This window comes from Ceratotherium simum, chromosome 3 (assembly GCF_057802395.1).
Source record: "Ceratotherium simum simum isolate JZ-2026a chromosome 3, ASM5780239v1, whole genome shotgun sequence".
Taxonomy (NCBI): Eukaryota; Metazoa; Chordata; class Mammalia; order Perissodactyla; family Rhinocerotidae; genus Ceratotherium; species Ceratotherium simum.
Window position 1 is genome coordinate 73233115 of NC_141902.1, and position 23977 is coordinate 73257091.

Here is a 23977-nt window from a genome sequence, read left to right on the forward strand (position 1 = left end):
GAAAGTTATTATCCAAGCCTTCACAATAAAATTAAAATACCTGAATTAAGTTGACACCTTTCAGTTTATTCAGTAATTCTGCTGTTTGAAAATTTGTCTTTTAAATACTTTTAATGAAGGTACAGTTTACAGTCCCCCTACACATTCTGTGCTCTTCCACATCTCATACTTTTCTTCTGCACAGGTAAACTCTTTTCCTTCTTACTTCTCCTTCCCTATGCAATTTGTAACCTCCTACCTTTCTTCAAGACCCAGCTGAAGCACCACTCTGTCTGAGGTGCCTTTGCTTACAGCACCCCAGGCAGAGTCAATAACATGCACATCTGTGCTATCCCTGTACCTTCTATTCACCTTGTTTTTTGCATTATCACAGTGAATTGCAGATGTTTTGGTAATCTTTGCCTGCCTGCATCCCTAAATTAATTATGTGATATTTAAGAGCAAAAGTGTATCTTGCTCATCTTTGCTAGTCGGTCATCTAGCATCTTGCCTAGCACATTTTAGGCATTTCAATGAATGTTTGCACTGAATGCATTAGTTAACTGATTAACTATTTACTAATAATACTGAGTGTTGGTCTGACTTTGACTATTTCATATACATGAGTTAATACTAAAGATTTAATCAAAGACTGTGGAAAAGATTTAGAAAAAAGACATCTGTGAAGGATAGTTTAGAAGGAAAATCAAATAAGAAAAGGAATGGAGTCTATCGAACATGAAGAGTGAAATGACTAGAGTGGTATCACATGAAATGAATTAGGGCTGACTATCCCCTCGATGAGCTCCTGGAGAATCAGAACCTGCTAGAGTTGCTGGACAGGTAGGTTAATGACATGGAACCCAAGAATCATAGGAATCTGGACTTTAATGACTCACCACCTCTGTGCTTCAAAGGGAATACAATAAAATATCTGCCTAGCAGTACTACATGTCCAGGATTAAGTGGACATGACAGATGAATGCACATTAGTTCCCACCTTTGCTGGAGCATCACAGTTCTTGTTTAGTTCCTCTCTGTACCTGTTCAAGGTGATCAGCCGGGGCCATGTGTAAAGGATACTAACCTGGAAGTCAAAACCCTCAGCCTTGCTCTGGGCCTTCTCAGCATTTAGTCATGTGAAGTCACTTACCTTCTTTGAGTCAATTTCTTTAATGAGTACAGTGAAAAGAGAATACCAGGCTCTCCTTACTGTAGGTGGAAAAGTGGTGATACATGTAAAAATGCTGTGTAAACTGGGAACATCTACAGTGATGTCAGGTGCATTTTTATGAAAATAGATTTTGCAATAAATATCCAATTTAACTTTTAAAAAACTGTGGTGACCATGGTGACATGTCTATGGAATCTGTAAATAGGTATTTTTCACTAAATTTGGGGATTTTAACTTCATTTCTTCACAAAACTTTTTTACTTCATTTTTTTTTCTGTCTCATTCTGGACCCTAAGTTACAGTTATGTTATACATCTTCATATTGTCACACAGTTCATTGAGGCTCTGTTCATTCTTTTAAATCTTTTTATCCCTCTCTTCTTCAGATTAGATAAATTTCACATGATAGTCTTCAATTATACATGACCTTTTTTTCTGCCTTCTTCAATTTGCTCTTAAGCCCATTTAGTGAATTTTTCAATTCAGCTATTATATATTTCATTCTAGAATTTCCTTTTTCATACACTTTATCTGCTGAGATTATCTGTCTGTTCATTCATTGTCATCATATTTTCCTTTAAGTCCTTGAACATTATTATAATAGCTGCTCTAATGCCCATGTCTGCTGAGTCAACAATCACAGTTGTCTTTTTATATGGACTCTTTTTTTCCTTGATCATGGGTCACATTTTCCTGCTTCTTAGAATGTATGGTAATATTTTATTGTATACTCAACATTGTGAATGATACATTACAAGGAGTCTGGGCTCTGTTATCTTTTTTAACAGCATGTTGAATGTTTTATTATGATACACAGTTAATTTACTGGTGGTTCTTGATCTTGTTAAGGTTTGGTTTAAGCTTTATTTAGAGGAAGTCTAGTGTACCCCTTTACTTCTGGGCACAGCTCTTCTGGTGTCTCAACTAAATATCCTGGTGTTAATGACATTTCTCCACTCTTCTGTGCTGTAAATCTAGCTGCCAGCACTGTGTATATCTTGTATCTCTGTCCTCTTAATTCCACAACAGCTACTCTTTGATAGGATTTTCATAGTCTCAAGTTATACAAACATAAGTACATATTATATTGTTTTGAATCTGATCTTTAAAGTCATCCTCACTATGACATCCAACATTTGTAATTGTGAGATCATAACCCCAAGAATAGTTACTAAATTTGTGTTATATCTTTGCCTGCTGACTTACAAATTCTATCATGTGTTTTCTATTAGCATGCAAAACTAGTATTGGTAGAGGATATTACAGGCTAATTTATCTCGTTCAAACAGTACTTTGTTGTTGAACAAACAAACAAAGAATAAAAAAAAAACACAGAGACAACACAATGTAATATGAGAGATTTTGCAAGGATTTTTAAATTGAGACAGCTTCCTCTTTTCTGAAAGAAATTTTTTGGGAAAAACAACCTCTTTATTCAGTCATATACATTACCTATCTTCACAAATCACAATATTGAAAGTTAGGCAAAATTCCTATCATAAAGAAAAACTGACATAAAACATGTTGCACAATTCTAAAACCACTGAAATTTAATGTTTTATTAAGAGGACTTTGGGTGTCAGAGGAAAATTCATGAAAAGACTTTGAGCTTTAGTGTGTAGATTATTCTAAAAGGAATTACTATTTTCTTGTTTGTTGGTAAAGTTGATATAGACAAGCGTAACTTCTTTTATTGAGAGACTATTTTACCAATATTGTGTCTTCAGTCCTCAAAGGTGTGTGGTAAGTTCTGTTTCCTTCCACTGACACAGTGAGACTTTTGAGTGTGGTAGGTTCCAGGACATGACTACATTTTTATGATACATTATCCTTAGACCATAGTATCATATGATACAATTGATTTATTCTGAATCCTTAATCCTGTCTTAATTTAAGTGGCACACATGGAATTCTATTGTCAGAAAGAACAATCTAACTTGGCTACTTAAAAAAAATCTAAGCATGGTTCAAGTAGCCCTCAAATTAGATCAATTACAACATTTAACTCTCTTTCATTGAAGATATTTTTATGAATACTTCTGTATTAAAATTACACAAAATGGTGGGAGAGTTTTTTGAAACTCACCTAATGCTGTTCTTGCTGGTGTAGCATCTTTTTTGATCCAAAAGGAGACCCAGGATAAAACCACAGTCAGTATGCAGGGAATGTATGTTTGAATAGTGAAGTATCCCATTCTTCTACTCAATTCAAAGTATATAGTCATGACAACATACTCCCCTGTAATAAAAGATTGTCAAAATTAAGACAACTTGCTTGGGTTAAAAAATAATTCAGGGAGGTCTGGCCCAATGATATAATGGTTAAGTTCGCACGCTCTGCTTTGGTGGCCCAGGGTTCATGGGTTTGGATCCCAGGTGTGGACCTATGCACTGCTCATGTAAGCCATGCTGTGATGGCATCCCACATACAAAATAGAGGAAGATTGGCACAAATGTTAGCTCAGTGACAATCTTCCTCCAGCAAAAAGAGGAGAATTGGCAACAGATGTTAGCTCAGGGCCAAACTTCCTCACCAAAATCACAGTAATAATAATAATAATAATAATAATAATTCAGGGAAATAATTTATAATTTATTTTGTTAAATGAATGACTTGGAAAAAATGTACAACTACAGCAATATCAAATTGGATAAAGGATAAAAATGCTGTTGTTCTTAAACTTAATTTTTATAGTATCCATGGCTGTGCAAGGCATTTTACTGGTCACCGTAAAAGACACACAAACATATTAATTTATAGAGGAGATAGACATACATATCTATTTCATGACAGACCATTACTTAATGAACTATTATTGCTTGAGTCCATCTGTATGTTGCATGTTTAAAATCAAGGGTAACAGATAACAAACTCAATCCTCCAACAGATCCATAGGCATTTTGTTTTTTCAATAATAACAGAGCCATACATAAGCTTTCATACATAAACTTGTGTAACTATTTTATATTTTTATTTTGTTATAGCATGAATTTTAGCTTATCAACCCTGTACTTTGTTTTACTTAATATTTTTATATTTATCTTATCCTTTCATAACACCAGCACTTAGGCTGTGCCAACGTAGAAACAAACAGAAGTAATTATTTTATGACATTCTGCTCCCTCCTACTAAAGCAAAACCAAAGCATAAAGGACTTGAGAGCAATATAGATGTTACTAGCCAGTCACGGTGGTCTAGTGGTTAAGATTTGGCACTCTCACTACTACAGCCCAGGTTCGTTTCTTGGTTAGGGAACACCACCACCCATTTCTTAGTTGTCACACTGTGGCTGCTGTGTGTTGTTGGGATGCTGGAAGCTATGCCACTGGTATTTCAAATACCATCAGGGTCACCCATGGTGGGCAGGTTTCAGTGGAGCTTCCAGTCTAGACAAAGAAGAAGGATCTGGCCACCCACTTCTGAAAAAATGGGCCATGAAAGCCCTATGAAAAGCAGCAAGGCACTGTCTGATACAGTGCCAGAAGATGAGAACTTGGCGCAAAAAGACCAGGCAGGGTCGCTAGAAGCTGGAATCAACATGATGGCACTAACAACAACAAATAGATGTTACTAGAGATTCCGTAAGATTCCCTGGGGGGTTAGGGGAGGGCACAAATACATTTTACATTTCATTCCAGAATTATCTCTATTCATGTCTTTTCCAGGTGACCTCCTTCTGAGAATGTGTCTTTCTCCATCTTCCCATTTGACCTCCACCCTTCAGCCTGCTGGATTGAGCCTTCTGGATAATAGTCTAGAACTGAACTGTCATCTCCACCACACTGATTCCGGCTCTTCATTCAGGTCGTTCTCTCACTTCTTCAAGGCAGAAACCCGGAAGCCATGTCTGACTCCTCCTTTTCCCTTCTTCAATTCCTGCATCCTTCTTAACTCCTTTCCCTACTTAGCCCAAGTACCATAGTCTATCATGGCCGCCATGGTCTATCATGGCCACCAGTGAAGTGAAGCAAACCACTTCACTCCATTCTTTGTCCTGCCACCAAAAGGATCTTTCTAAAGCACAAATATCATTGTATCCCTCGCCTTATAATTCTTTACCAGCATCTTGCTGCCCTTATACAATCGTCACACTTTCATTAAGGTCAACACCATTCGCATGAAATGCCCCTTGCCCTGTACTTCTGCACTCTGGACTCCCCAGGTCCTCAGATATGCCAAGATCCTTCCCCAGGGGACACTGAATCCCTTCCCTTCTGCCCAGGATGCTCTTCTCTTCCTTTCCCTGGCATCCTTATAGTTCCCACTCATCTTTGAATCTCAGCTTAGAAATCACTTAGTTCCCCAGGAAGTTCTCCCAACAACTGTGATTAATTTGTTTCTATAATTATTAACATAATATCTGTCTTCAAACCAATAAACTGGTTGGCTTATATAATATTTCTCTCCTGCTCAGTAATGCTGCCTAATGATAAGCAATCAATTAGCATTTGCTGAATAAAAAGATCATCATGAAAGTCCCACTTTTACTTAAAAGATTGACAAGGAGACTCCATTGAGCCCACATGAAAACTACGCCTTTCACTAAATTAGAATTTCTTTTGCAGGATGTAGTGTTCTGTTGTAGCAATATTGAGGATGGTGGATAGAAATGACAATTTTGAGATCCTTTCCCAAGAAACATTTAAAATTTTAAACAAATTTGCATTTTAGTACAAAGGAATCAGAATGATTAAGCTGAAGCAATCAAAGAACACAAGAATATTTTTCTAAGTAATATGAATGCCAAGTTACATCATTTCCTGGGGAAATATTATTGAATTATGTGTGACATTTAAGTGCCTATTAATTTTTACATAAAGTTTCAATAAAAAACCAAGCAGAAAAACAAACAGCAAACAGATAAGAGAACAAAACATAATAGATCACCCTAGCAGTTATGAACATAGCTCAAATGGACTATCCAAAGAGTTGAATAACTTCTTCAACCACCACTGTAGGTTCCTGAGCAAGATAAACAGAGGGACAACTCCAGAATACAACTCATTTTAGCAAATCCGTCTGCTTTCCCCCAGCTTGATGTAAACAGGCTCCCCACACCTGTGCTCAGCATGCCCCTCTGCCTAACTCAGAGGTCTGCCCGGACGTCCCCATCAGGTGTGAAAGTGAGGTGGGCTGTCAGGGCCACATCCTGGGGCCTGATTCTGTAACTCAGCTGGCTTTTGGTGAGGTTCTGAGACACATCCCAAGAAGTGCCTCCAGAGAGCCCCACAGTTCTCGTTTTCCAGCTTCCACAGGGAACAAACAGCTGGTGAAGCAGTAGCAGGAGGAATTGTAGGCTCCAGCTCCACTGCCCCACACGGGAGATCAACACATAGCCAATGTGCATTCATCCTAAATTGAAAGGGAGAGGCCATGGAGTCCTCATTTTCAGATGCATCACATGTTTCTGTAGGCCTGAGGTAAAACACATCCTCATGGAAGGCAAAAGCCCCTTCCTATTTCTGAAAACACATGGCTGAAAAGTTTCCCAGACAGGCCAAGTCCATGCCTAGATCACATTTGCCATTAGTTCTAGGACTCTTGACTGAGAAAAAAGTGGTTTTTTTTTTTTCTATATACTCCCCCTCTGCCAGTGTACACATACCCACACACATGCATACATCCACACACACAGATGCTCACGCCCACGTGGACCTGGCCAGCTCCAATTTGGGTGTGAGGTCTCAGCTCCAGGTGCCTGCTTCTTGGAGGTTCTTTCTTCCCTCCCTGCGGTCGTTTAGCTGTTCACCCTGATCAATTTGCAGCTTTCCTAATGCAATTCATAAACTGGACTGAAATGGTTTTGATTTTCTGTGGTCAGTTCTTTCCAAAGCAGAGAAACCTGGGTTTCCAGTTGACTCTTATGGCAGATAACAGAGATCAGTGATTCTAGAATCCATAGAGGTCACCAGAGTCCACCCTGGAATGTGACTGATGCCCATTTACTGGGGGAAACATGGAATGGAAACAGCTGAGGAGGGAATGAGAAGCTTCTCTTTGATCCATCAAGGTAGAAATGTCATCTTGGGCCTAGTGAAATTACAACAGCAAGTTGCTTTCTGCCAATTGTTCATTTTTATGATTTTTTTTCTGAGCAAATGTAAGAAAAGCACTGAAGATTTTTTAGAAGAGCATGTGTACTACTACTTTTTAGCACAAGGGCACAGAGTAGGCAGTCAATAAATATTTATGAAATAAATATTTATTAAGCTGATACTATGTTCCATGAAGTTGGAAGTACAAAGATTAATAAGATACAGAAAGTTCCCTCAGGGTTAAAGACTAGCACATATTCCATAATTTACCCCAGCATTGTTCCCAGAGAATACTATTATAAGTCATTATTCACTCCATGTCATAGATACTCATTTCTTTATTGTACCTCAGGCACTAAAAACCTCCTTTGACTCTCCTTTAAACATCATTGTTATTTCCCCAGATTTCCTCTCCTTCTGATAGCCATCTCTTCTCTCCTCCTCAAAGAGGTACGCACCCCTGGTCTCTTTTCAAAATATTCTGAGGTTAATACCCCTCAAAAACCAGCCAATGCCTGGTATTGAGTAAGCAATGCTAAGCACAGCAAAAGCCTAATCTTCTCCATCCTGTTCAAGTTTGCCCTGGGAAGATCTGCTTTTTATTGTCTTGTGGACATCCATTCAGGAAAAGAAGTTCTTCATTTTAAGGAAATTAAGTTTATCAACCTTTTACTTTATTATCAGTGCTGTTTGTATCATCTTTGAGAACCTGTTTCCTAACCTAAGGTCTTAAAGATACTGTACTGTTTTCTTCTATGAGTTTTGCTTTTTTCCCAAGTAATTTTATATGCAGTTGATTCTTCTTCAGATTAAGTTTTTAAAAGTGATCAGTTGTCCCAGCATCATTTAGTGCCACCCGCAGTCATCTGCAGTGCCACCTCACTTATCCATATTTGTATGGACCTGTTTTATTCATGTGTCTGTATATGTATGGATTTGTTTCTGCATGTTGACTCCTGCACAAGTACCATACTATCTTAATCATTAAAACTGGCAGACATATCCTAAAATGACCCCCAATTAGTCACACACTTGTACAGTTCTCTCCTCTTGAGTGTGGGCAGGACTTATGATTTGGTTTTAACCAACAGAAAATAACCTGTCACTTCCTTGATTAGGTTACTTTATATGGCAAAGGTGAATAGATTTTGCAGATCTGTTGATTTGAAGTTAATCCAGAGAGAGATTATCATGGGTGGGCCCAACTTAATCAAGTGGAAACCCTTAAAAGAAGGACTGAGGTTTTCATGAAATGAGATTCTCATTCTGGTCATGAAGAAGTGAGCCACCATTAGCTTTACAGCTACAAATAATAAATTCTCCCAGTAACCTAGTGAGTTTAGAAGTAGATTCTTCCCCAGTCAAGCCTCTAGATGAGAATGAAGCCCAGGCAATACCTCGATTGCAGCCTTATGAAAGCCTAAACAAAGAACCCAGCTACGCCATACCCATACTCTTTATTTTTTTTTGTGAGGAAGATTAGCCCTGAGCTAACATCTGTTGCCAATCCTCCTCTTTTTTACTGAGGAAGATTGGCCCTGGGCTAACATCCATGCCCATCTTCCTCTACTTTATATGGGACACCACCACAACGTGGCTTGATAAGCGGTGTGTAGGTCTATGCCTGGGATCTGAACCTGTGAACCCCAGGCCGCTGAAGCGGAGTGCATGAACTTAACTGCTATGCCACTGGGCTGGCTCCAATACCCATACTCATTACTCACAGAAACTGTTGGATTATGAATGTATGTTTTATCTTAAGCCACTAAGTTTGTCGTAGTTTACGACAAAAGTTATGATAATTTGGCATCTATCCATGAACAAAAGTGCCTTTGTGGGAGCTGTGGGATCCAGGTAGGACATTGTGAAACCCTGATGCAGTAGAAGAATGGAGAGAGCCATTGTGAGAAAATAGACCTGTACCCAGGAAGCTGACTCATCAACTATGGTCCCAGATACAGACCTGAAAACAGCTGTTTGTCTGAGGACTCAGCTATAGCCCATTTGTCTTTGGTTCTGTCACCAGCACCATATGCCAAGGGACCCATGAAGAGTCATACCCTCTCTGTGTTGGATAATAGACATACAGAACTTGGTCCCAACTGTGGACCATAAAGTGGCCATGAATCAGCTCCAGCCCCTCTTGGACATGGTCTGGGAGCCCATGAAGGACACTAACTAAACAATCATCCATGGATGAGAGAAGACTTTGTGGAAGTCCAGAAGTCAGGTGGAGAAGTTAAAGCACAACACTCGAGCAGAAAAATCTGAGATTGGACACATTGAAGAGGGTGAGAGGAATAGTGTGATTTTACCCACATCCTCCATCTCCCAAGGCAGCACAGCTCAGTGCCGAGAAAGATCTTCATAGCTTGTAATTTCTCTCATGGGGGAAAGTGAGTGTGGGGATAAGTGTCTGGGTTGCCCAACTGTGTGGGATGCTGTCAACGAGGCCCATTTCTCTCTCTCCTTACCCAGAGCACTGAGTCCTGAGCTGACTGGTGGTGTGCACTGGGAGAGCAGCAGCCAGAGCTCAGAATGGAACTTAACAAAGGGACACAGATCCTACTAACTGCCTCATGGACTCCATCAGGAGGTCTGCCCACAAGTTGCTGGGGACACCTTACCTGTGGATCTCCCCACTTGCCCACAGGCACTTCCAGCACTATGCATGCTGCACCCCACCCCCCAACCTGTGGCTGGCTCCCCATGTGTTCTCCTAATGGTGGTGAGAGCAAGCTTTAGCAGATGGCTAGTCAGCACACGCAGAAAGCTGGCCCAAATCTGTGGGCTTGAGAGAAACCACTTGAGCATTCATCACAGTCCTAGGGAAAGCAAAAGAAAGGCTGTCAGTACCCACTATGGCTTTGCAGGATTAAGAGAAGGCATACAAGCTTAATTATTCTGCCACAAGAGGGAGCAAGAAGTGGAGCAGGAGCTTCCATAGAAGGGTCTGAGAAGGCCTCAGAATCCCTATCAGGGCTCACGGAAGGTATTTCTCTTCCTAAGTCAGTATGTAAAGACTAGAGGAGGTGACTGCTACTTCAAATGCAAAGACAGCGATGCAAGAGTTCAAGGAATATGAAAAATCAAGGAAACATGATAAAAGAATACAATAGTTTTCCAGTAACCAACCTCAAAGGGAGATCTGTGATTTACCCAATAAAAAATTCAAAACAGCTGTTTTAAGGAGGCTTAGTGAGTTACAAGAAAAGAGAAAGACAATTCAACGAAATCAAGAAAACAAGATACAAAAAAATGAGAAGTTTTACAAAAAGATAAAAATCACAAAAAATCCCCAGAAGTGCTAGAGATGAAGAATACAATGAAGGAAATGAAAAAACAAAAAAAAAAAAACAATAGAGAGCATAAACAGCAGAGTTGATCAAGCAGAAGAAAGAATTTGTGAAGTAGAAGAATAAGACCTTTGAAATTATTCAAAGGAGAATAAAAGAAAAAGAATGAAAAAGAGTGAAGAAAGGACGTGTGAACTATGAGATATTATTAATAGAAAAATCTGCAAATTATCGGAGTCCCAGAAGGGGAAGAGAGGCAGAAGGGGGCAGAAAGCTTATGTAAAGAGATAAAGGGTGAGAATTTCCCAAATCTAGGGAAAGATTTGGACATCCAAGAACACGAAACTAAAAGGAAACCCCCAAATTTCAATCTAAAATGATCTCCTCCAAAATACATTATAATAGAACTGAGTAAAATAAAAGACAAAAATAGAAAATTGAAAGCAGCAAGAGTGAAAATATCTCAGGCCTGTCCCTGTGGCCGAGTGGTTAAAGTTCCATGTGCTCTGCTACAGTGGCCCAGGTTTGCAGGTTCAGATCCCAGGTACAGACCTATTCCACTCACCAGTTAGGCTGTGGTGGTGTTCCATATACAAAAATATAGAGGAAGATTGGCACAGATGTCAGCTCAGGGCTAATCTTCCTCAGAAAAAGAAAAAAAATATCTCAGTATAAGGGAACGCCCATAAGGCAATCAGCGTATTTCTCAGCAGAAACATTGCAGGCCAGGAGAGAACAGGATGATATATCCAAAGTGCTGAAGGAAGAAAATCTGCCAACTAAGAATACTTTACTCAGCAAAGTTGTCCTACAGAAATGAAGGCAAGATAAAGACTTTCTCAAACCAACAAAAGCTGAGGGGATTCATCACAACACCTGCCTTACAAGAAATGCTGAAAGGAGTTCTTTAAGTTGAAAAAAAGTATGTGATTAGTAACATGAAAACTATGAAAATATATAACGTACTGGTAAAGATAAGTATATAGTCAAATTCAGAATACTCCAATACTGTAATATGGTGTGCATTAATCACTTACCTCTAGTGTAAAGGTTAAAGGACAAAAGTGTTAAAAATAATTACAGCTACAATAATTTGTTAATGGATACAAAATATAAAAAGAGGTAAATTGTGACTTCAAAAACAAAAAGAGGGAGAATAAAAGGATAGCATTTTTTATGCAATAGCAGTTAAATTGTCGTCAGTGTAAAATAGACTATTATATCTATAAAATGTTTTATTTAAGCCTCATGGTAACCACAAAGCAAAAACTTACAGTAGATACACAAAAGATAAAGAGAAGGAAATGAAAGCATACTACTATGGAAAATCATCAATTTACAAAGGAAGACAGCAAGAGAGGAAGAAAGCAACAAGGGAACTAAAAAACAGTCAGAAAACAAGGAGTAAAATGGCATTAGTACAGCCATAATTATCAATAATTACTTTAAATGTAAATAGATTAAATCCTCCAATACAAAGGCATAGAGTGGCTGAATGGATTGAAAAAAAAGACCCAGCCATATGCTGCCTACAGAATACTCACTTCAGCTTTAAAGACACACACAGGCTCAAAGTGAAGGGACAGAAACAGATATTGCACGCAAGTGGAAACCAAAAGAGAGCAGCAGTAGCTGTATTTTTATTAGACAAATTAGACTTTAAGTCAAAAGCTGTAACACAGAACAAAGAAGGTCATTATATAATGATAAAGGGGTCAATTCATCAAGAGGATATAATAATTGTAAATGTAAATGTAGCCATCTTTGGAACACGGAACACCTAAATATATTAAGCAAATACTAACACGTCTGAAGAGAGAAATAAGACAATAATATAAATATAGTAGGGGACTTCAACAGTCTACTTTCAACAATGGAGAGATCATCCAGAGAATCAATAAGGAAACATTGGACTTGAACTATACTTAAGACCAAATGGACCTAACAGATATATTCATAATATTCCATCCAACAACAGCAAGAATACACATTCTTCACAAGTGCACAAAGAACATTCTCCAGAGTATATCATATGTTGGGTCACAAAACAAGTCTTAACAAGTTTGGGAATACTGAAATCATACCAAATATCTTTTCCAAGCACAATGGTATAAAACTAGAAATCAACAACAGGGAAAATTCAAATATGTGAAAATTAAACAACACACTCCTGAACAACCAATGGATAAAAGGAAGAAATCAAAAGCAAAATAAAAAAAAATCTTGAAACAAATAAAAATATGAGCATAACATACTAAAACCAATGGGATGTAGTAAAAGCTATTCTAAGGGGGAACTTTATAGCAACGAATGTGTACATCAAGAAAAAAGAAAGATTTCAAATAAACAAACTAACTTACACCTCAAGGAACTAGAAGAAGAAGAACAAACTAAGCCCAGAGTTAGCAGAAGGAAAGAAATAAAGATCAGAGCAGAAATAAATGAAATAGAGACCAGAAAATCAGTAGAAATCTCAATGAAACTAAGCTGTTTCTTTAAAAAGAAAATTGACAAACTTTTAGCTAGATTAACTTAGAAGGAAAGAGAGAAGACTCAAATAAATAAGATTAGAAATGAAAGAGAAGACATTACAACTGATTCCACCAAAATACAAAGGATCATAAGAGAATAATATGAACAATTATACGCCAACAAACTTGATAACATAGAAGAAATGGATAAATTCCTAGAAACATACAACCTACCAAGACTGAAGCATGAAAAAATAGGAAATCTGAACAGAACCATAATGAGTAAGGAGATTGAATCAGTAATTAAAGTCCTCCCAATGAAGAAAAGCCCAATATTAAATGGTTTCACTGGTGAATTCTATCAAACATTTAAAAATGAATTTACACCAATTCTTCTCAAACTCTTCAAAAAAATTGAAGAGGAAGGAACAGTCTCAGACTTATTTTACAAGGCCAGCTGATACCAAAACTGGATAAGAACACTACAAGAAAAGAAAATTACAGGCCCACATCTCTGATGAGTATAGATGCAAATATTCTCAACAAAACACTAGCAAACCAAATTCAATATACATTAAAAGAATCATATAGCATGATCAAGTGTTGTTTATCCTTGGGATGCAAGAATGGTTCAACATATGCAAATTAATAAATGTAATATACACCACATTAATAGAGTAAAAGATAAAAATCACAATCATCTCAATAGATTTAGAAAAAGTATTTGACAAAATACAACATCATTTCATAATAAAAATTCTCAAAAAATTGGGTCTAGAAGAAATGTACCTCAACATAATAAAGACCATATATGACAAGGGCAAAGCTAGCATCATACTTAATGGTGAAAGGTTGAAAGCTTTCCCCTAAGATCAGGAACAAAACAAGTGTGTCTACTCTCACCACTCTTATTCAACATAGTATTGGAAGTACTAGCCAAGGCAATTAAGCAAGAAAAAGAAATAAAAGGCATCCAAATTGGAAAGGAAGAAGTAAAATTGTCTCTGTTTGCAGGCAATATGATCTTATATATAGAAAATCCTAAAACCTCCACCAAAAAACTATTAGAACTAATAAACAAATTCAGTAAAGTTGCAGGATAAAAAATTAACATTCAGAAATCAGTTGCATTTCTATACAACAATGAAATATCTGGAAAAAAAATCCCATTTACAATAGCAACAAAAAATACTTAAGAATAAATTTAACCAAGGACGTGAAAGATCTGTACACTAAAAACTATGAGTTATTGATGAAAGAAATTGAAGAAGATACATATAAATGGAAAAATATCCAGTACTTATGGATTATTATTATTATATTTAGATCTTGATGGATGTATATTTCTGTTGCTGTGGACAATGATATACTTAAATTAAATATAAATTATATTTCTATTTAAATTACATTTTATGATTATTACTGGCATACAGAAATGAAAATTTCTTTTTTTACTCTTGATGTTACATTCAACTACCTTTAAAAATTTTATTAATTTTACTAATATTTTTCTATAGATTCATTTGGGTTTTCTATGTAGGATATCTTAACTTTACATTGTCAAGGACCTCCAGTAATATATTGAACAGAAGGAATCATTTTGAGTATACTTTTCCTGTTTTAATTTTTTTCTTTCTTCCTGAATCATTGTAACTTTATTAACACATGTCTCATATCCTGTTTTCCAGGGACCTAGCTTCCAGATTGATGTCTTCCTTCATTTCAGGATTTTTTTTAATATTATCTTTCAATATTTTATTTTATTTGCTTTGTTCTTTTCTCTTCCTCAGGAACATCAATTATGTGTTGGTGAAAAATCTTTGTTCGATTTACACACCTATTATTTTCTTCTTACCCACTTTTCCCTCTTTGGGTGGACTCCTCAGTATTTCTAAATCTGTTTTTCACGTCCCTGACAGTGTTATCAGCAGACTAGATTCTATTATTGCTACTTCTAATGTGCCTTTCATTTTTTATGATCTTATTTCTTCTTCTGTTTTTTCCCCTGACCTCTCCCACTCTCCTTTATATTTCTTCTCTTGTCTTTTTTATCTCTTTCCAGTTTTCTTTTATCTCCCTTTGGGCTATTTCAATTTTGAGCTTAAAATGTTTTTAATTACTCTAAGATCTTAGGGAAGTATTTGTTTGGAATATTCTTAGAATACCTATCCGCCATCTGCATTTGTAGTGTTTTATATTTTGTATTGTTCTCTGTATATATATCTCTGCATAGCTCCCATTTGTACTTCTAACTCAATGTTGATTGGAGACACTTCTTTGGGGGCTAGCCCTACTGGAAGAATAATGCCAGCAGGGGTCAACTTAGCACAAGTGGGTAGTCTCAGCATCTTTCTGAGGCACTCCTCTACCCTCCCCATGGTTTTGTCTTTGAGTGGTGTCTCCTTAGTCTTATCTGTGTGTGTGTCTTCCTCTCTGCAACCTCCGTATGTGAGCGTGCCCATGGCTCATCCCTGAGATCTCCCTTCTATTCTTTTATTTTCTAGAGCATGTCATCTCATTTCAGGAGTTTAAATACTACCAGTGTCTGACGCAGTCTTGGCCACTTTCTGGAACTATAGACACATATATCCTAACATCATCTCTATATGCCCACACAAATGTCTAAAAGGCACTGCAAACTCAATGCGTCCATGACTCCTGCTTCTCTTGCTTTTTACTCTGGAACAAGCAGTTCTGTCTGTAGTATAGCCACCTCAGCAAACGTGAACTCTGTCCTTGTAGTTGCTCAGACCTAAAACTTCAGAGTCATCCTTGATTTCTCTCTTCCCATCCTATTATATATTCAATCCATTTTAAAAATCCATAAAAATATACTCAGATTCCAACCACATATTACCATCTCCAATGTACCAGTCATATTCCATCTGATTATTATCATAGTTGCCTAACTTGCCTCTCTGCAGACTATTCTCCATCCCCCACCCAACACAATTCTTTTAAAATAAGGAGCAGATCAAGTCTTGGCCAAACTCCATCCAGTAACTCCTCATCTCATTCAGATTAATACTAAGATCTCGGATTGGACTACAAAGTCCTCCACGGTTTGAGCTCCCTCTCTGTTACTGACCCCAACGCCTGCCACACTGCCCTTCATATTACCCTTCAAACACCCTAATCTTGCTCCCCTTGCTCTTGCATTTCCAGTTCCCAGACCACTCTTCCCACAGATCTCTGCATTGCTAACCTCCTCACTGCCTTCAGATTTCGCCCAAATATGATCCTATTAGATCCTTGACTACCCTGTATAAAATAAGAATGGTTTGTCATCAACAGTGGAAATCCATTCCTCCTTCCCTGTTTTATTTCTCTCTACAGCACTTACCACTATCAAATATATGAGATATCTCTATGTTCATTTGTTTACCATCTATTTCTCCCACCCCCTATAATGCAAGGTCCATAAGGGCACACACTTTGTCCCTTTTCTTTGCTTCCTGAGCTCTTCTAGGCTTTCCATGGTTGTTGAATGATCAATTAGTCTTTTCAGCATTGTGCATCCCCTGATTTGTCATTGAACAGGATATCAGTGGGGAGTTTTAAAAGGTCATTGTAACACATGAGGCTAAGTATAGTGATTTAGTGTTTCCCTTTTCATGATTGGTAGCAGTATGGCTGATCTCTTTTTTACTGATGTATCAATTGTCTGTTCCATGCAACAGGGCCTGTCTCTATGACACCTTCTTCAGTGTCACCTCCCCTTTCACTCTCAGTGTGGACCACGTTCAGGGATGCTTTTCTAGACTGCTACCCCCAATCCCAACTGATTCACACACACATACATACAGCATTGGGCCAAGTCAGAAGTTTCCAGAAGGGCCTGCCTATTTTTGCAAAACTCTGACCCTTACAAAAGAATTGTAGATATTTACATGTTTTTTTGGTGTTCTAATTTCATCACCATTTCACTATAGCTTCCTTTCTTTCTGGTGTTGGCAGATTTGTGGTTGCTTCTTACTTTTGATGATGATTTTTGTTTTCTTTTTGCTTTTTTTTTGACATTCCATTGCTTCCAGAGAGGAATGTGTGGTAAAAATATCTTTACTCTCCCATATTATGTCATTTTTAAAGGGAGAATCACGCATGTATTTCTATTTAAATAACAAGTTGAGTTCATACTCGTATTCTTATCATTCACTGTTCATGATCACTGAAATAAAAATGTTCGTATTATTTTACAATAGAAATATGTGATCATTTTTTATTAAAATCAGTTTTTACTTCACATCCGTAACCATGTTTAATCCTAAAGTAACGAACAATTTTTAGAACAAGCAATTTTTGAGAAATTTTATGTGTACTAATTCTGTAAAAAGTTAATTGATTAATATAATTGTCTGCAAATGAAGTGCTGGAGGAATATTTAGAATAATTACCTTATATAGGTCACTAAACTCTGAAAAATAAAAAATGCAATTCAATATTTTAAATGTAAATAGAATATTTCTTTCCTTCATATGCATTGCTATGTAGTCCATGTAGATTGATCCATTTAATTGCATTCTTAACTTGCAGCTTTTTCCTTTTAGCATTGAATTTTTATTAGATATGGCATCTACCATTGGTTTCTAATCAGATGAAGAATCAGGAGCATGGGCCAAATAGTATATGAAAATAGCATACACTTTTGGTTTCAGCTCCAAAATACAAAGAGCTAGGAAGTTGTTACTTTTGTCTTTACAACAAGAGATATACAAACTGAAAATCAACTTTTTTTTGACTGAATAGAGAAATGAGGTCACAGGGAAACTACCATCCCAAAATCTGGAGAATTAAGTGTATCCAGAGAGATATAACATGCAGAATTTGCTTACATGGAGCAGAAGTTGCTAGATACCATAAGCCAAAAGAAAAACTAAAATGGTGATTTTGACAAATTTCTTGAGGCTGAGTGTACACTAGCATCAAAGAGATAAGCCCCTGAGAGCTGCAGACATGGGGGTCACCAGGAAATTTGCAGAGTTTTCCTCCAACTACCCATTGGGTTCTCATGAGGAGGATCTGAGAAAGTTCCCAGAGTGGCCCTAGCGGGAGCAGAGGAGTGTAGCTATCATGAAACCTTCCCAGACCTTCCGCCTGACAAAAGCCTGAACTCCAGGGGCAAAGGACACTTCACCAGAGGGCAATTCTGAAAACTTATTCCAGACCAGGGAAGGTAAATCCACCCTATCCCAGCCTGCACCAGCTTTCCTGTCTCACTTACAGGGGAATACATTTCATAGTCAACAGGGACAGGGATTCAAGGAAACAGACCAGAAAAGCTATAGTCATAGATAAAATAAAATCATATAAACTGCTCAGTTGGAACCAAATAAGGTAGAAAAAGAGGGAGAAAAAGAAATAAAAATGCAACAAGCAGAAAATAATTACAAAGATAGTAGATTTTAATCTAACTATATCAATAATTACCTTAAATGTGAATGGTCTAACCACACTAGTTAAAAGACAGAGATTGTAAGAATGGATTAAAAAAAAAAAAAACAAAACTCCAACTATATGTTTTCTACAAGGGAACCACTTTAAATATAGACTCAGGTGAAATAAAGGGATAGAGAAATACATACCATGCTAACACTAATTAAAAGGAAGCTGGAGTAGCTATATTAATTTCAGACAAATCAGACTTTAAAACAAGGAAGAATATCTGAGATAAAGGGAGACATTACATAATGCAAAAGAGGTCAATTCTACAAAAAGTTCTAGCTAGTTCATTAAGACAAGAAAAAGAGATAAAACGTATACAGATTGGAAAGGAATAAATAATTTCTCTTTATTCACAAACAACATGATTGTCCATGAAAAGTCTACAAATAAATGTTCTGGAAGTAAGAAGTAGGTTTAGCAAGATCACAGGATACCAGACCTATATACAAAATTAACTACTTTTCAACATATACCAGCAACGAACACTTGGAATTGTAAATAAATAAAAGTCAATATCATTTACAATCTATAGCACTCCCCAAAATGAAGTAGTTAGGCTGTACATCTAACAATATGTATACAGGATCTGTACGTGGCAAACAACAAAGTACTGATGAGAAAAATCAAATAATATCTAAATAAAAAGAGAGATATTCTATGTTCACTAACTGGAAGTTTCAATATTGGTAAGATGTCAATTCTTCCCAATTTGTTCTATAGATTCAACATAATATAATTCCAATTGCCAGCATTTTTTGTAGATGTTGACAATCTGATTCTAAAACCAATATGAAAAAGCAAAGGAATAAGAATAACTAAAATGATTTGATAAAAAAGCATAAAATCAGAGGACACACGTTATCTGATTTCAAGACGTGCTGTAAAGCTACACTAATTCCAGACAGTGTGGTATTGCCTAAAGAATAGATATACAGAGGAATGAAACAGAATAGGAAACTCACATTATATAATAAAGAAGGAAATCCACATTAATATAGTCAAGTGAGTTTTACAAATGTGGAAAAGCAAGTCAAAGGACAATGAATAGTCTTTTCAACAAATGATGCTGGAAATATTTGATGTCCACATGCAAAAAATTGGATCCAGACACAGACATAACACCTTGCACACAAATTAAGTCAAAATGAGTTGTAGAATCAACTAGGAGAGTAAGGAATTCCAAGATGTAATGCAAACTGTGACAAATTAATCTAACTGCATTACAAATGTGTGACATAACCCCACTAAAGGAGATGGGAAAAAATAGCTCTTGACCTAAGTGATTTTGGTAATAACTGGTAATTCTAAGAGTAAATCCCAAAAGAAGTATAAACAGCACTGCGCTCTAGTTGGTAAAATTGCTTCTCCTGATGATTTAGGTTAACAATTCTGAAACCAATGTACGTGTACACTGGAAGTGAACAAATAAATAAATAATGGCAGTGGTGGGAGCCAGGTTTCTCATTGCTAGAACGAGAGATTACAATTAAACGAGGTGGGAAGGCTAGAATGAAACATACACTACAAGATTAGTGCTATCGACATCAATATGTTTAGCTTAATACAGATACTAATGGATGGAATATATATATACTTTATATATATATATTAATAGATTGTGTGCATTCAAAGATTAGCATACATACATATATTTCCTTGCTCTATCTGTGGAGAGGGCCTAGAAGTAATGATACTCCACTACTAATGAGCCAACTCAGCACCCAGATCGCAGTTTATAATACTATTGTCCAATAAAAGGAACCTGGGCTCCTTGGAGAAATCTCTGACTCTTTGGCTAGGGCAGGAAATATACAAGATGAGCTTGGAGCATCTGTAGTGCCCAAAGTAAAGACGTGCTGAAGAAAATCAAATGATAAAGGAGTATGTCAAAGGGAAATAGGGCCAACTCAAAGAGCTCCTTAATGCTCAAAGCTGGAACAATTTGAGAAGCAAAATAAATAGAACAGTATTGGGTTACAACCTAAATATAAACTAAACATCCATGAATCCACACTGATATACATAAATGATTGCATAAATCAATAAACGCTGGAGAAAGGGTAAATCTCCCATGAAAAATATTACCAAATAATTTACGTAGATACTTTCTCCTCAAGGAGGTCAAACATATCTTCCCACCCAATAAGTAGGTGCTGTGCTTAATAACTTGCTTCCAAAAAGTACAGTATAAAAAGAGGGAGAGGAAGTAACTTTACAGGGAGGACATTTGGCACACACTATCTTATCTTCAGTGATAAGTCACGTTGATAGCATGTACCCTTAATGTGACGTGTTGAGAATGACACCTCATCTGTATGGTCTTTCTCCCCAAACCACCAGTACCAATCTAACTACAAGAAAAACATCAGAGAAACCCAAATTCAGAGACATTTTACAAAATGCCTGACCAGTACTCTCAAAACTGTCAAGTTTACTAAAAACAAAGGAAGTCTGAGAAACTTGCATAGCCCAGAAAGACTCAGGAGATATGATGACTAAATGTAATGTGGTATCCTGGATGGGATCTTTGGAATAAAAAAGTGATATTATGTAAAAAAAAAAACCTAATGAATCTGATTACTTGGAGCTCATTTAATAATAATTATCAATATTGGTTTATTTGTTTTGACTAATGTACTACAGAAATTGAGAGAGATGTTGACAGAGGGAACTGGGTGTGGAGTGTACAGTAACTCTCTGTATTGTCTTTGCAACTTAAAACTATTCTAAAATAGGGGCCAGCCCAGTGGCGCAAGCGGTTTAGTGTGCGCGCTCCGCTGCAGCGGCCCAGGATTCGCCAGTTTGGATCCCGGGCGCGCACCCACGCACCGCTTGGCAAGCCATGCCATGGCGGCGTCTCATATAAAGTGGAGGAAGATGAGCATGGATGTTAGCCCAGGGCCAGTCTTCCTCAGCAAAAAAAGAGGAGGATTGGCAGATGTTGGCACAGGGCTGATCTTCCTCACACACACACAAAAAGAACTCTTCTAAAATAAAAAGTTTATTTAAATTTTAAAAATAGCGTAAGTCCGAGATAAGCAATCAAGTGTATGTTAACTGTACTGTGGTAAATATTTTTATAATTTATCAAAGTATGAATAAAGTATTTAGTGTAGTGGAGGTATATGGTTTGTCTATCTCTCATTCTTTCCTATGGAAAACTGCTCTCTCTCACTTCATTTAGTCCTGGTCAGGCTGTTAATTATTATCTCTGGCTCTCTCCAATAGTGATTATGTAATCTGCTCCTGGTCAGTTGGGGCAATCTAGTCCCTTGTCTGTAGCAATCGCAAACTAATAACTTTTATTGAACCTATCAAAGATAGAAGGTTTCAGGGCAAATGAGTAATCAAAAATCTGGAGAAAGACAGGCACTGGTAGGCATTTTCTTATTCAAATATTTGCTTACTTGAGACAGACACCACCAAACACTATGTAATCCAGTAAGACTATTTAGCAATAAATGTTTACCAAATTGCTAAATGCTAAATGTGGGGTAGCATGAAAGTGTGAAGCCTCTGGAGGCTACAGCTATAAGGGCTTCTCATCCTCCTGCAGGTTTTTCATCCAGAAACTCCACCAGGCTTTCAAAGAGAAGATCAGGGAGAATCCTGAGAAAGCCTCTCTGGTGGTGCAAGCTGCGGGAGGGCAACAGTATCCACTGCCAAAACTCCACCCAGGCTCCTGTGAAACAAACACTTTGGTATACAGGGGGAAGGGCAACAACAACTCTTGCATTAGGACACTGTGGGAACTACTGCATCTGTGGAAGGGGAACTGGAAAATAACAAAAGCTCTACCCCTGAGAGGGAGGCAGGGATACTGGCTAGGCCCAGCATTACATCTGGAGGAGGCACAGGAACACCTGTGAAGGTCACACCTGAAGAAGTAACTTCACAAACCCTGCCTCAGACTGAGTCTTAGTCAACACATCAGATAACACTCCAGCCTCCCCTGTTTCAACCACCAACACATTAACAAGCACTGAACAAGAACGACAGTGTAATCCAGGTGGAGGAGCTACAAGAGACAGATTATCTCTGGACAGAGTGAAAAGGGAAGACCCAAAGCCAAGTCATAAGGCTCCAAGTCAAGCAGGAAGCAAACTTGAAACCTGGTCCAACTTCCAACTAGATAAGCAAAAACTCTCCCCCTAAACGCCTGCCAGAATGAAAGGCATGCTCATCTCCAAGTATACAAAACACTTACCTCAGTTGCTACTGTTCTATACAATATATCCAGCTTCCAAATAAAATGACAAGGCTTATGATAAACTAAGAACAGCAGTCTGAAGAGACAAAGCAGTCATTAGAAAGAGAACCAGACATGAAAGAGAGAGTGTTTAAAATAATAATTTAATATGTCAAAGGCTCTAAGGGAGAAGGGAGACAACATGCAAGACCAGATAGGTGATTTCAGTGAATGAATGGAAATTATAAGAGGATCTAATGGAAATGCAAGAAATCAAAAACACAGTAGGAGATATGAAGCATGCCTTTGATGGGTATATCAGTAGACTCATCACAGCCAAAGAAAGAACCAGTGAGCTTGACAACAGGTGAACAGAAATTATCCAATCTGCAACACAGAGAAAAATGAGCTAAAAGATCAAAACAGAGAAACCAAGAGCTGTGGAACAATAATACATTGTCTAATATTTGCCATATCGCCAACTCTGTATTCAAGCCAGCAAAAGCATGTCAAATCCTTCTAGTGCTTCAAATCTCTGAATTCCCCTTTTGGAACCAGCTGGAGAAAACTCTCTGCTTTTAAAGAGCTCATGTGATTAAAAAAGGCCTGCCCAGATAATTTCCATATCTTAAATTCAACTGTGCCATAAAAAGTTGCGGGAGTAAAATACACGAAATTCATAGTATGGAAGATTATGTAGAGGGTGGAAAATTTTGGAGGCCATCTTAGAATTCTCCCTACCACAACTTAAAAAACTCTCACAGGCTGGCCAAGGAAAAAAGATAAGACACAAATAGTCAATATCAGGAATGAAAGAAGAGGGCAACATTACTTGATGATAAGAGAATTAAATGAACAATGCTATGCCAATAATACCACAACTTAGGTGAAATGAACATATTCCTTGAAAGACAAAAACTATCAAAACTTATTCAAAAGGAAATAAATAACCTGAATAAACCTATATCTATTAAAGAAGCTAAATTTTATTTAAAGACCTTCTAAACATATAACTCTAATCACAGTTTCACTACCAAATTCTATCAAGCATCTAAGAAAGAAATAGTGCCAATTCTAAACAAACTTTTCCAGAAAATAGAACAAAAGGAAACTTTTTCCAACTCATTCTATGAGGCCTGCCTTACCAATAGCAAAACCAGACATATATATTACAAGAAAAGAAAATAAAACTAATCAAGGCTAGTATCCCTTATTAATGTAGACACAAAAATCATCAATAAAAAAGAGTAAATTTAATTCAGCAAAATACATGTATAAAATACACATCAGGACAAGAAGTGTTCATTTCAGGATTGCAGGCTGATTTACATTCAAAAATCAAGCAATGTAATTCAGCATATTAACAGACTAACCAGAAAAAAATATATGA

At 37.2% G+C, this 23977-nt stretch overlaps 1 protein-coding gene across 1 annotated transcript in view; it reads right to left on the reverse strand.

Annotated features, from left to right (window-relative positions):
* GABRG3 (gamma-aminobutyric acid type A receptor subunit gamma3) overlaps positions 1-23977 on the reverse strand; it is a 643128-nt gene that overhangs the window by 21564 nt on the left and 597587 nt on the right. Inside the window, exon 7 of the mRNA XM_014781006.2 lies at positions 3240-3392. Within this exon, the coding sequence (XP_014636492.2) occupies positions 3240-3392 (153 nt within the window). The remainder of the gene's footprint in view (positions 1-3239; positions 3393-23977) is intronic.